At 39.4% G+C, this 12,500-nt stretch overlaps 1 protein-coding gene across 1 annotated transcript in view; it reads left to right on the top strand.

Annotated features, from left to right (window-relative positions):
- Positions 1 to 787: 787 nt before the first annotated feature.
- LOC138010752 (uncharacterized) overlaps positions 788 to 12,500 on the top strand; it is a 21,741-nt gene continuing 10,028 nt past the window's right edge. The window contains exons 1-7 of the mRNA XM_068857726.1: positions 788 to 828; positions 1,827 to 1,871; positions 3,158 to 3,239; positions 5,994 to 6,302; positions 8,671 to 8,829; positions 10,369 to 10,539; positions 11,267 to 11,440. Coding sequence (XP_068713827.1) covers positions 3,176 to 3,239; positions 5,994 to 6,302; positions 8,671 to 8,829; positions 10,369 to 10,539; positions 11,267 to 11,440 — 877 coding nt within the window. The 5' untranslated portion in view covers positions 788 to 828; positions 1,827 to 1,871; positions 3,158 to 3,175. The remainder of the gene's footprint in view (positions 829 to 1,826; positions 1,872 to 3,157; positions 3,240 to 5,993; positions 6,303 to 8,670; positions 8,830 to 10,368; positions 10,540 to 11,266; positions 11,441 to 12,500) is intronic.

Here is a 12,500-nt window from a genome sequence, read left to right as displayed (position 1 = left end):
AAATGGTTTGAGAAATCAGTACGTAATGACATTTCTTTCCGTTCCCTACTGGCTGCTTTTTCTGGTTCCGCGCGCTGCAAAGGTATACAAGATTCTCCGAGCAATTGCAATAATGTAACGAAAACCTTGGCAGCTATCGCGTTCGTCAGCTAGCGATGCAAAATAATATTGCATAATCTTTTCGAGTAGTCCGTACGCTGACGTACGGACAGTCTTCAAATTGATTCCATAAGTATACGTTACTGAAATGTTTGGTTAATCTGATTATGCACTAGTCCATTGAGACCTGGGTCCCCCTACTCCTGGGACTTAGCGGGGGTGTGACATTTTAAAATATTAAGCGGCCACTTTCCATTTCCTCGAGGGTGGCTGCTAAATAGGGGTTCGACTGTATTTGTACTCACACCCCAGGTGAATCGTTGAAAATGAACATTACTTTTCAAAACGTCCTTAAAGGAATTTTAAAAGCCAATATCAAATTAAAAAGTGAGTTATTTCCCTTTTTTTCATTTAGCTTGTAAAACAAGAAAAGATCGGGGAAATCTTCTCCAACGTCATTATGACAGTACAAGAAAATATGGTCGCTAATACCAGTCCTTTTTTCTCATTTTTAGAAAATTATTTTTAATTTCTCTTCAACAGATAAATTCAACATTTCCTGTCCATTGTTCCTGAAGAAACAATTAAAAAACAATAATTTTCACCGTTATATAAGTGACAAAACCCTCTCAATTTATTTCATATTCAACTGTTTTCGCAAAGGGACGGATTAAAGTCTTGCATGGGGACATTTTAATTAAGGAAGAACGAAGAGGAAGGAAGAACGAGGTGAGTGAAGCATGATTATTCTTTCGATTAATCGGTTTAATTTACCATAGCTTTCAAGCTTTCAAGTGTATGATTTTCTCTTTGGTTTGAAACTTGATAAAAATGAAGTTTTTTTTCAACTAAAAAACGATAATTTAAGGATTTAAGGGAAGCGATGATCCACTGACTGTTTCCTTTAGATTGCAACTTAAAGTTTTACTACTAACAGCAGATGTGTAAAGTTCAGTTGCGACTGAATAATAACAGGTTATTAGATACTACTTATAAAGATGGTTGGTGTTGTAGATAATTAGTGGATTTTTCACATGAGTAAATTAAGCAGTGAAAAGATTGCAATTAATCTTATTGCTGTTTTACGGTAAGAGGAGGAAAAAAGGTTTGTCTTACTTGAGTACTGAAAAAAGTCAAGATCAAGTTTATTGATTATCTTAGGCACATTTGCCATATTGTCTCCGCCCCCAATCCTAGTGAATTCAGATATCCCTTTGCATGGGATATCGATTCAAGTTAGATTCAATCGGTAATTCATCAAATTTAGTTGAATTTGCGTTGTTATAATGTCATAGTGCAGAACAACTGAAAAAAACCAGTACTTTAATTGTTGTATTTGTCTTCAAGTTTAAAGCAAGTCCCACAATCATCGTATCTGTATCTTTCAAAATTAGGTTTAAAAAACTTGATTTCAAGATGTTAATTTTAATATAAAATTGGCTCTCGACCTTTTATCTCTTGGTTTATTTGCTCGTTCCATCTCGAAATGGTTGTGGTGTGACAAAAAAAGCTCTATCCAAGAGATGAAACTAAGTTTTAAAAACAAGAGACATTTCGGAATAAGATCTGTAAGCGCGCATAAATTATCTGGTCGACGTTTTTTCCTTAGCAAAAAGATTGAAAGCCATTTGGAAAAATTAAACAAATCAAATTAAATTTAAAAAAAAATTAAGAAGAAAACATGTCATGGTTTGGGAAATTTTGTCTTTCTGAAACTTTCTTTGTAGAAACGTGACAAGACAACTCTATTAAAGTGGAAAGATATTGCAAAGGTAAAATATTACTGGGAATTCTTGTCCAGTTTGTTTGATACTGACATGGGAAAGTTGTCAAAAACGCCTCGGCTCAGTGCTTGCTTTTCTTGTGCTTTTGCACAATATCTGCTCGATCAAAAAGTCTTAATTTTGCTGTGACAAAGGACGATGAAGGCTTAGCACTTAATACGAAGCAATAGAGATAATATTGGGCCTTCTTGAATCAATCTCTTTGTTAATTTTTTATTGTCTGCGATTAAACATGCACTGGCGTTTTCGAGGAAACATTGAAATATTGTGCTCTTAATTTCAGTCCTTTGTGGGGTCTCTGTTACCGTGAAAAAATAACGTTATGTTGTTTAAAAGCATTTTTAAATTGAAAAAGAATGATAATTTCCTTTTAAGCCCGAAATATGCTCTTTTAATTCAGGAATATTTAGTTTTTCTGTCTCATGTTAAAAAGCAACGGTGTGGACAATTAGGTCAAAATGGTTTCATTTCGAAGAGATATGGCCAAGTCATTGATATCTTTGAATGCAGGTTGGTGATATTGTTCAAATTTGGCATCAGTACGAACATTAAACTAAGAAAAACGGTTGCTCCGGCGATTCTTTGTGATATCATGACCACTTCTAGACTCAAGTTCTTTTATGTTAGATCAATAGATATATTAGCAATAGAGACCACACTCTTTCGTCCCTTCTTGAACTAATTGTGAATGCCCTACATCACACAGACCCGGAAGTTAAATGATTGCCATGGCAACGTCGCTTAGCTTCGAGTCTTGTTTAGAAGTCTTAGAGTCCTGCCCGATGTGCATTATGGGTGTCATGTTTGAAGAAAATCGTACATCACTTACTTTGTCCTTTCCGAAATACCCAACATGTCAGTAGTTTTTGAAAGTCTCGAAACTGTGACAGTCCCAGTCAGGCATGCAGAGAGAAACCATTCAGTGTATTACTACCCGCAGAACTGAAGAGATTTTCTATGAATCGATGAATAAAAAAAATCACATTTTCTATCGACGAAAATTCTTTTCAGTAAACTAGAAAACTCGATTTTGCCAACTTTTCAAGTATGTACACCTACATTGTAGCTCCAAAGAGTTTTATTTCCTCAAAAAATATACATACATCGTAGAAATCGTGGATTTAACCAAACCCAAAATCATTTTTCGCAATCGTACGCTAAAAAAACTGCGTTAACCCGTTTACAACAAGAGGAATTTTAGAGATTTTAAAAAGTGAAATCTAAATTTTGATTTTAAGATCAGACCCTCCTAACGAAAGGCTCTCTCTCTTAAGACATCACGTTTCAGGAAAATGACCATACTGTGGACACTGGTATTGGCAATTTTCACATTCAGTTTTCCAACTTTGGCCGAAGGTGAGTAAATAAATGTTTGATTTATTTTCATGACAAAAAGATCCATTTCGCTCTAGGGACCAGGAGTAGACCTTCATTTTCGATGCTAAATTAATCAAGTCTCAACGCTACTTGGACGAAGATAAGTACTTTATTATATATGGGTTATTGACCAAGCCTTTTTGGTCAAGATGGTTGGATATTGGCCTCGTTCTTTCTTTGCGTGTTTATGGATCTCGACTTCGTGTCGCTCCATAAACACACAAAAAAAGAACTTGGCTCGGTCAATAAAGGATTTATTATATGGAAAACACCAAAAATGATCTTTGATATTGCGGGACCGAGCGAGGAATCCCGAGCGGGCAAGATAGCTCCATCTTGCCCGCTCGGGTAGCCAATCACTTCGCAGGATTTGGCTCATCTTGCCCGCTCACAGAGCTAGTCGTATAATAATTGGGGATACTGTCAAGTAAATTATATAAAATTAAGGGAGATCACACCAAATGTTGGTCTTTGATGATCGAAGTAACCCGCGAAAAACCTCGAGCAGAAGAGTAGAGAACTAACAAACTCAACCCTCGTATCATGTCCTGCGAGTCCGCGAATCGATCTCGCGTGATCTCACTACTACCGAGGAAATCATCATAATCAGTCGAGCCAAGTTTTGTATTTCTCATCAGATTATTTACTTTGCAGTAATGAACCTACTCAGGCCAGAGGTTATAGAAAGTCGTTCTATATATAAGCATGTAGACTTTTCCTAAAAGAAAAGAAGAAAATCACGCGACAGTTTTCAAAATTCTCTAGAGCTCTAGTTCGTGGAAAAATAGGGATATTTTGTTAGTTTCTTGAAATATTCTTTCGCGTTCAGGTTCAATGCCAATAAAAGACAGAAGGATTATACTACATTATCACAGTTAATATTCTTTTCTGTCAGTATTGTCTCAGTTGAAAAAAGAAAAGAAAGAGGTCTATATTGGCAGAACATATCGTCCACTTTGGGCTAAAAAATGAGCTCAAATGGGATATTATGACAAGTTAAAATGGCAATAAATAATAAACAAAAAGGCTTTGTACGCTTTCCACAATACTTTTCATACCTTCGGACGAACAAAAATTACTCCTGTTTGAATATGTTGTGATTAATTAAAGACTCCTTATCTCACCGAAAATTTTGGCTCAGTGACAAATCAAGGACATTTGCCTGGTAATTCTGTATTAAACAAATGAAGTTAATCCCGGCCACGTCACATTAATTAAGGCATGTAAGCTCCACAAGGGGCCAAAATGCCTGAACTGTATTGTACATGAGCCTTCAACCTTGTCTAATTATTGTAATTGTTATTATTACAGCTCCCAGATTGTACTCGCGTTCTGAGTAACTATGCCCATTGACAAATTTACAGAGCAGTTTTCTATACCACGGTCCATCATAATCTAAAAGATTGTTTTTGTTGCTCCCTTCAGAGACCTAAACTCGTTTTCTTGGGCTGTACCATAACTGCATAAGTTACGATAATTCTTTACTTCAATATATGGTCAAGAGTCCATCAGAAAAGAGTAAGATTTACCAAAAATTGGCCCAGTCCCCATCAGCGTCAGAGAAGTGTCTATTTGAAATCCTAGTTTTGCGGAAAAAATAAACAATAGACCAAGTCGGCTAACTCAATATTGTTCCCAATTTAATCCCTTTAGGAATTGAACGTTTTGCTCCAAATATTTCAATATCATTTAAATGCGAATGCTAAATTATAATGCAAATACAATGCACAGAGAGTCTTAACCCCAGGAGATTTGAATTAGGTTCAACATTTAGTCTATTGTTTATTTTCCCGCAAATCTTGGTTTAAAAATAGACACTTTTCTGACGCTGATGGGGACAAACCTGATAACAAGAAATGGACTCTTGTTGTTGTCCAATTGTGCTTAAAATGAAATGGAAGGAAAAAAACGCATGCGCATACGGCTTGTAGTACTGACCTTGAACCCTGTTCGCTAGTAAGAAATGCATAATCCGAAGTTCACTTCCATGGAATTTTCATGAGATGAAAGTTAAGAAAATCATCACATTTAGACATGTAACTTAAGCAGGTGCAAGCAAGCCTAATACATCCAGGCCTGAACGGTACTCGAACCTTTTGGTGTCTCAGTTGGTAGACCAGAGTAAGTGCCGCTCGGGCAGTAGTCACGTGATGAGACGGCCATGTTGATGCACAAAACAATAGCACTGAAATTATGGCTCATGTTTTGCATTATAATAGAGACAAATTCCCAAAAGATATTTTTCTCTATTGTTGTGTGCAACAACATGGCTGCTGTGACGTCAGGCGAAAACCATCTAGCGGTAGATAAGTTTTCACGTTACGTCATCGCCGCCATGTTGGTGGACGAAAACAAAAGATCTCTCATTAGCTTCTTTTTTTCGTTCACCAGCAATTGTACATTACATCATGTTATCTGTGTCTGAAAACCATGTACTAGGACTATGTAACGGTATTTTCACAGATCAAGCTATTTTTAGACGAGTTCTTAAACTTGATTTTGCTTGCACGAGTGACGTCTATTCTAAATCCCATGGGTAATAATTTTTCATGCAAGACTTATGATTAGTTGGAAAGGTCTGGTTTTTCGGGAAAGTTAATCCAAAAATAACTCGGTCTTTTAAAATGCCTTTTCATAAATGCAATGAAGTTGTACGTTCCTACTCATAATAAAATCGTAGAATTTTCGTATATCGTTTGATTAACATGATTTGCCTTTTTTCCTCTTTTCTAGTAAAAGTTACATCTTCGGGGTGTTTTCAGGAGCGCTATTATAATCGGCTATTCCCCATTGTATACCTTGACTACAGATATCAAATCGATTGGAACTTTTATCCGAATATGAGTCACGTGATTCTAGCCTGCGCAAAGGAGGCACTTGCGCATGAGTATACTTATTTTGCTATCACAAACTATGGTGTTTGTGTCTGGGGACCCAATGGAGACAGCATCAGCACCGTAGCACGTGCGGTACCCTGGTGTTTTCACGGCCTCGGAGGTCACTGGTTGGTTTCAGTCTACAACGTTAGTAGATCCTTAAACGGTAAGTGTAGTGCACCGATCTTAAGGTACGACCAATTACTGCGATTTTTCATAATTCTGCGGAATCTCACCTTCAGAGCTAAGCGCCAAACTGCGTTTTGGCTTCCATCAATCGAATATAGCTGGGAAGATCGACTCCACCTCCGAAAAGTGAATTGGAGTTTTTGTTTAGTTCACAGCTCAAATGCCATCATGATATCCTTTTAGAGGTTTTTCAGTAAAAAGATTCCCTTTCGCTTTCCATCGGCGTCGAGTTCGAAAGTTCGAATTTGCCGTGGGAACCAAAGATGCTGGTTGGTTGATGACCACGCACCGGTGGCTCAGTTGGTTGAGCATCGGGCTGTCATGCGGGAGGTCGTGAGTTCGACTCCGGCCGGGCCAACAATCAGGGTCTTAAAATAACCGAGGAGAACGCGCTGCCTTTGTAATTACCTCTGAAAATGGTTTGACTTTCAAGTCTTCTCGGATAGGGACTGTAAACCAGAGGTACCGTCTCATGGCCCTCGTTGGAAATTAAATAATACGGGACGTTATAGAAACCGCTCACTATTCGATAAGATTCCCTTTATAGTCCCCGGTGTTGTAGTCTGACCTTATCTGGACGAGGGCATCTATCACCTCCTAAAATTATTTGTAAACTGCATAACAAGCCGTCTGGTTTAAGTCCCCTGCAAAGCATTGTAAATCAGTCCTGAAAAGCCCCGAGGGGAGAGACTAATAGCTTCACTTCATTGGTGGGTTATTTCACCCATAAATTGAATTAGGCGTCCGTAGTTTCGGATCAACTCTCGACTTGTCGTCGGAAGTATGATTGATGGAAGCCAAAACGCAGTTTGGCAGTTGGCGCTTGAAGACGAGATTTCGCAGAATTATGAAGAGCGTAGTAAGCAAGCCGAGAGAGATAGCCGTGAGCTTATTTGTACAATGCAGTAGAAGCATGCCACGAAACATATGTTTCCATGAGGTTATCAAGAGGTAGCTGACTACGCCAAATTCTGCTAAATTCTTAAATACGAGAGATATTAAGCGCCTGCAAATTTAGTAAATAGCAGAAATTCATAGCTTGGAGCTCCAAAACTGGGACATTTAAACAAACCGTTTTATCAAAGAAGGTGATAAGGGGGACGTTTCAAGTGTTAGCCCTTCGAAGGAGCGAAAGGTTCGTGTTTCAGTGCCTTCCAACGCAAAACCACACTTTCTTCATTCGAGCTATTTTTAGACAGTTTAATCAAAAAGTCATTAATAATTTAAACACCTAACAGCCTATTTAGACACTGCTAAAACATCACGTGCACAGGAACCCATGACCCGGAGCCTACAACTCTACTGTGTTCGTGTAACGGCGTTTTCACAGGCCGATTTATTTTTAGATTGAATTTCCCGTGAATGAGACTCCTACAGGAGCCCGATGACCAATTACAAGAAATTCAGCTGACGTCATAGGGTCACCGAACCGGAACTGCCTTTGTTTTTTGACCTAATTCGCGGGAAGGGCTAGTTTAAAAATAAACCTACTTTTGAAAACGCCGTTTCATAGACACTGTATGGAGGTTGCACGCTCCAGATGGGCTCCTGACGTGCATGAGCTTTAAACCCGATTAAACACTCCTCAAGTGAAGCTGTGACCCTCGCAGTTATGAACGCAATAGGCCTTTTTCGAGTTCATGTCTGCCTCCTCTTCAAAGCGAGTCTAAGTGCGACGGTTTTTCTTATCAAAATTAGTTTTCATTCATATGTTAAGTAGAACTAATTACGATCACAAAAACTGTGCAGTTAGACTCGCTTTGAAGAGGAGGCAGACATAAACTCGGAAATGGCCTCTTTTAGCAATTTCGTAGGGAGTCTGAAAAATTCGAGATTTCAACAGTGACCTCGCGATGCCGATGTGACGCTCTAGCCAACTGAGTTATGAAGCCACTAATGTTGGCAGCTGGTCATTTGTTGGTTCTAATGTTCCCGTGATGAATGAATCAACGAATGAAATAAACCCGATAGAACATTGCTGCTCATTTGTTAAGCAGAACATAAATAATGCGCCATCCAAGCGCAGACGCTGCGGTAATCATTGATAATACTAGGAATATGATTGGCTAGCAAGCACCCCATGTGCTTCTGACCTAGTCTACAAGAAAGCTATAATTAAAACGGATAATCGCCGGTCCTGGTCCTGCACTTTTCCACATACAGTCAACTCTCGCCTTTTCGGACACCCCGCTATTACGGACGCTAAATGACGTCCCCGAGCGTGTCCGCTATAACAAGAGTTGACTGTAGGCTGAGTGGCGACAACAAAGTTTAATAAACTTAGTTTATTAAACTTTTTCTTCGATTGTTCTCTTCATTGAGATATCATCTGATTCCTTTTGAAGCCTTCGGTGTTTGGACTTCGTGGGGAGTATGGAGCACATGTTCAAAAACGTGCAATGGAGGCCAGAGAACTCGTCAGCGCATGTGCCGTGGAGGCAATGATTGCAAAGGAAACAGTTCCCAATCCCAAAAGTGCAGCAATAACGAATGCGTAATTCCAGGTATATAGGCTGCTCTATGTTTACGTTTTCAAGTTATCGTAATTTAACGCCACAAATTGCGAGTAGTGAACAAAACATGGTAGTAATAACAATTGAATAAAATCGGGAGCTCATCAAGCTATCTCTACTGATCCTAACCCTAACCTTAAGTCAAGATCTCGCATTATAAGCGGGATCTCGTCTTACAATGCGAAATCTCGACTTATAATGCGAGATCTCGACTTACAATACTAGATCTCGATTTATAAGTCGAGATCTTGACTTAGGGTTAGGGTTATAAGTCGAGATCTCGAGTTATAAGTCGAGATAGGAAATTCTCGACTTGCAGAAAATAACAACACCAGCATGACCCTTAAGGGCCACCGTAGAAATAAGATAATTCTCGTGGGAAAAGCCGGTTCCTAAAAAATAAATGCACTCGGGAAAAGGTACGTTGATGCAATAAATTAGTGTTACGCGTTATAGGTCGAGATAGGAAATTCTCGACTTGCAGGATATAACAACACCAGCATAACCCTTACTGGCCACCGTATATTTCCGTTGACGCAGAGGTAGCTCTGTTTTGACTGCCTTTTACAACAACTAGCTTGCTGAATCTCCCAAAGGAAGCTTTCTATAAATAAATCTATCCGGGAAAGGGTTGACTTCTACGCCACGGATGGGAGATAGAGTCTCAACTTGATAAGCTCCTAAAAAAACTGCCACATTTAGTCCAAGAAGTAAAAATATAAGATCAAGGGTGTGTAAGAATTGTAATACATTTGTGTATATTCAAGGACCAAGTTTGACTGAATTGGTGAATTGGTGTCATAAAGGCATATACATGTACATATTTAACAATTATCTTGCGAAATCGCTCGGAATATCGCCTGATACTTAGCCGATGAGGCCGTCGGCTGAGTTGGCTAAAATCAGGTGATATTCCACAAGATTTCGCAGGATAATTGTTTTATTGTTCAATACATTGATGACAAAGCACAATTTTCTACGTTTATCGGGAAAAAAGCTAGAAAAACTACCATTTTTCGCCTTAACACACAAAAGTACGTCTATCGCAGAGTACACACGGCGAATATTGAGAGCGCTATGGCCATATTTGGACATTGTCACAATGTGTTGAATAATAAAGTAACATATACACCATCCAGAGTACAAAATATACTCCATGTTCAACGTATATGGGCAAGAGTGAATTAGATAAGGGTGCTGATCTATAACTTTACGGTCTTGCCCCAGAACGGCCACAAATGGATCTTTTTTTAGGTACACTTTGCGCGCGAAACAAACAAAGGGCCGCCAATTTTAACCAATCAGAAGAACCAATGTCACGCGTGACATCTTTTGCAATGTTTTTCCAGGAACATGACAACTGATTTTTGCGGGAACGAGTATTCTGAAAATAGACTCATTTGTGACTGTGCTGAGGAGCCCACCTATGCCATAACAACGCTCTTACGTAATTCACTCTTGATACAGGCTGACGTTTTGGTACCCGCCTTTACTTAAACTAACGACATTTATTACTCTCCTTTTTTCGAGTTAATGGTGGCTGGTCTGCTTGGGAAGGCTGGAGCCGGTGCAGTCTCACTTGTGGCGGTGGATTTCAAACACGCATGCGCACTTGCACTAATCCACCTCCGTCGTCGGGTGGAGCTATGTGTTCGGGAACTAGTTCTCAGTCCCAACCCTGCAACACGAATCACTGTCCAGGTAATTGCCAAAGTTCACTTCCACAGTTCTTGACGGTAAGTTTAAGATCACCTGTCAGAAAAGATGCCGTGTGAATACATTTCACACGACGACTCTTTTCAACTTTTTACCATACTGAACAAGAATACTGAAATAGACCGCAGTAACAAAAACATTCCTCGGACGAAGTATTCAGTATAAACTTTCAGGGAACATCAAATGACGATTTGACCACAATTGCTTGTTATCTCGAAATTTGATTGGCTAATTTGCTGTCGATAAGAATCTAGACAACGCTTCTTGCGTCATGCTCGTGTCAATGTGCCACGCAGTTGTAATAGCTAATCAGGAACGCTCACTTTGTAAAACAAACCAATCAGATTGCGGAAGAGTTATAGACCACGCTTGCTCTTTCTTTGTGTGATGATCTTGGATCATAATCTTTCTTTGGCGTTTAATATTGTGGTAAAAACAAGTCGAATGTAGTTCAGTGTTGTCTGTATTATTTTCAACTACAATATTGTTCATCACAGTGGTCAAAATTTGTTGTGGGCTCACTCGGCCGTGCCTCGTGAATCCATAATTGCTTAAATTGATCCTTAAGAACAAAATCAACGTTTTGTCAACCTATATTCAAACGTCAAGGAAAATAATTACAGGCCTTGTTGTTGCAGATGCGAAGAAATCTCTTTGTGTACAACAACAATTAGCTCAACACCTTATATTAACTACTTTTTCCTCTGCTTAGTCAATGGCGGTTGGTCCCTCTGGGAGGCCTGGGGCAGCTGCAGTAAGTCATGTGGTGATGGGTCACAAGTGCGCATGCGCAAATGCACCAGCCCTCCTCCAAGCAATGGCGGAGCACTCTGTCTGGGATCTAGCTCCCAGTCTCAATCGTGCAACAGTGAAGCGTGTCCTTCAGGTACAAATATAATGAAACTGTTTAGTGAGTGGGATAAGTTTTATGGCAACTTTGTTGTGTTAAACAAGTATTATGAAGATGGAAAGAATCGAGATAAAACCAAAGAAACACTGTGAAATATTAACTTCTTACTAACCGAGCGCGAGGGCCGGTACTGGGGAATATTGGCCCGAGGTCGTGGCAGTACGGACCGCGAGCGCAGCGAGGTCCGTACAAAAACGACCGAGGGCCAATATTCCCCAGTACGGCTCGAGCTACAGCTCGGTTAGTAAGTAGTTTAATATATGGTTTTTTAATTACCTTTTGCTTTGTTTTTGCAAGCCCGTAATCGTAACGCCACAAATTGCGAGTAGTGAACAAAACATGATAGTAATAACAGTTGAATAAAATCGGGAGCTCATCAAGCTATCTCTACTATCTCTGCATCAACGTACCTTTTCCCGAGTACATTTATTTTTTAGGAACAGGTTTTTCCCTCGAAAATTATCCTATTTCTACGGTGACCCTTAAGGGTCATGCTGGTGTTGTTATTTTCTGCAAGTCGAGAATTTCCTATCTCGACTTATAACCCTAACCCTAAGTCAAGATCTCGACTTATAAATCGAGATCTAGTATTGTAAATCGCATTATAAGTCGAGATTTCGCATTGTAAGACAAGATCCCGCTTATAATGCGAGATCTTGACTTAGGGTTAGGGTTAGGATTAGGGTTACGCGTTATAGGTCGAGATAGGAAATTCTCGACTTGCAGAATATAACAACACCAGCATGACCCTTACTGGCCACCGTATATTTCCGTTGACGCAGAGGTAGCTCTGTTTTTACTGCCTTTTACAACAACTAGCTTGCTGAATCTCCCAAAGGAAGCGTTCTATAAATAAATTTATCCGGGAAAGGGTTGACTTCTAGGCCACGGATGGGAGATAGAGTCTCAACTTGATGAGCTCCTAAAAAAACTGCCACATTTAGTCCAAGAAGTAAAAATATAAGATCAAGGGTGTGTAAGAATTGTAATACATTTGTGTATATTCAAGTACCGAGTTTGACTGAATTGGTGAACT

The sequence above is a fragment of the Montipora foliosa genome, chromosome 7 (genome assembly GCF_036669935.1).
Source record: "Montipora foliosa isolate CH-2021 chromosome 7, ASM3666993v2, whole genome shotgun sequence".
NCBI classification, from domain to species: domain Eukaryota; kingdom Metazoa; phylum Cnidaria; class Anthozoa; order Scleractinia; family Acroporidae; genus Montipora; species Montipora foliosa.
Note: the sequence above shows the minus strand (reverse complement) of the source record. Positions and strands in the feature narration are given on the sequence as shown.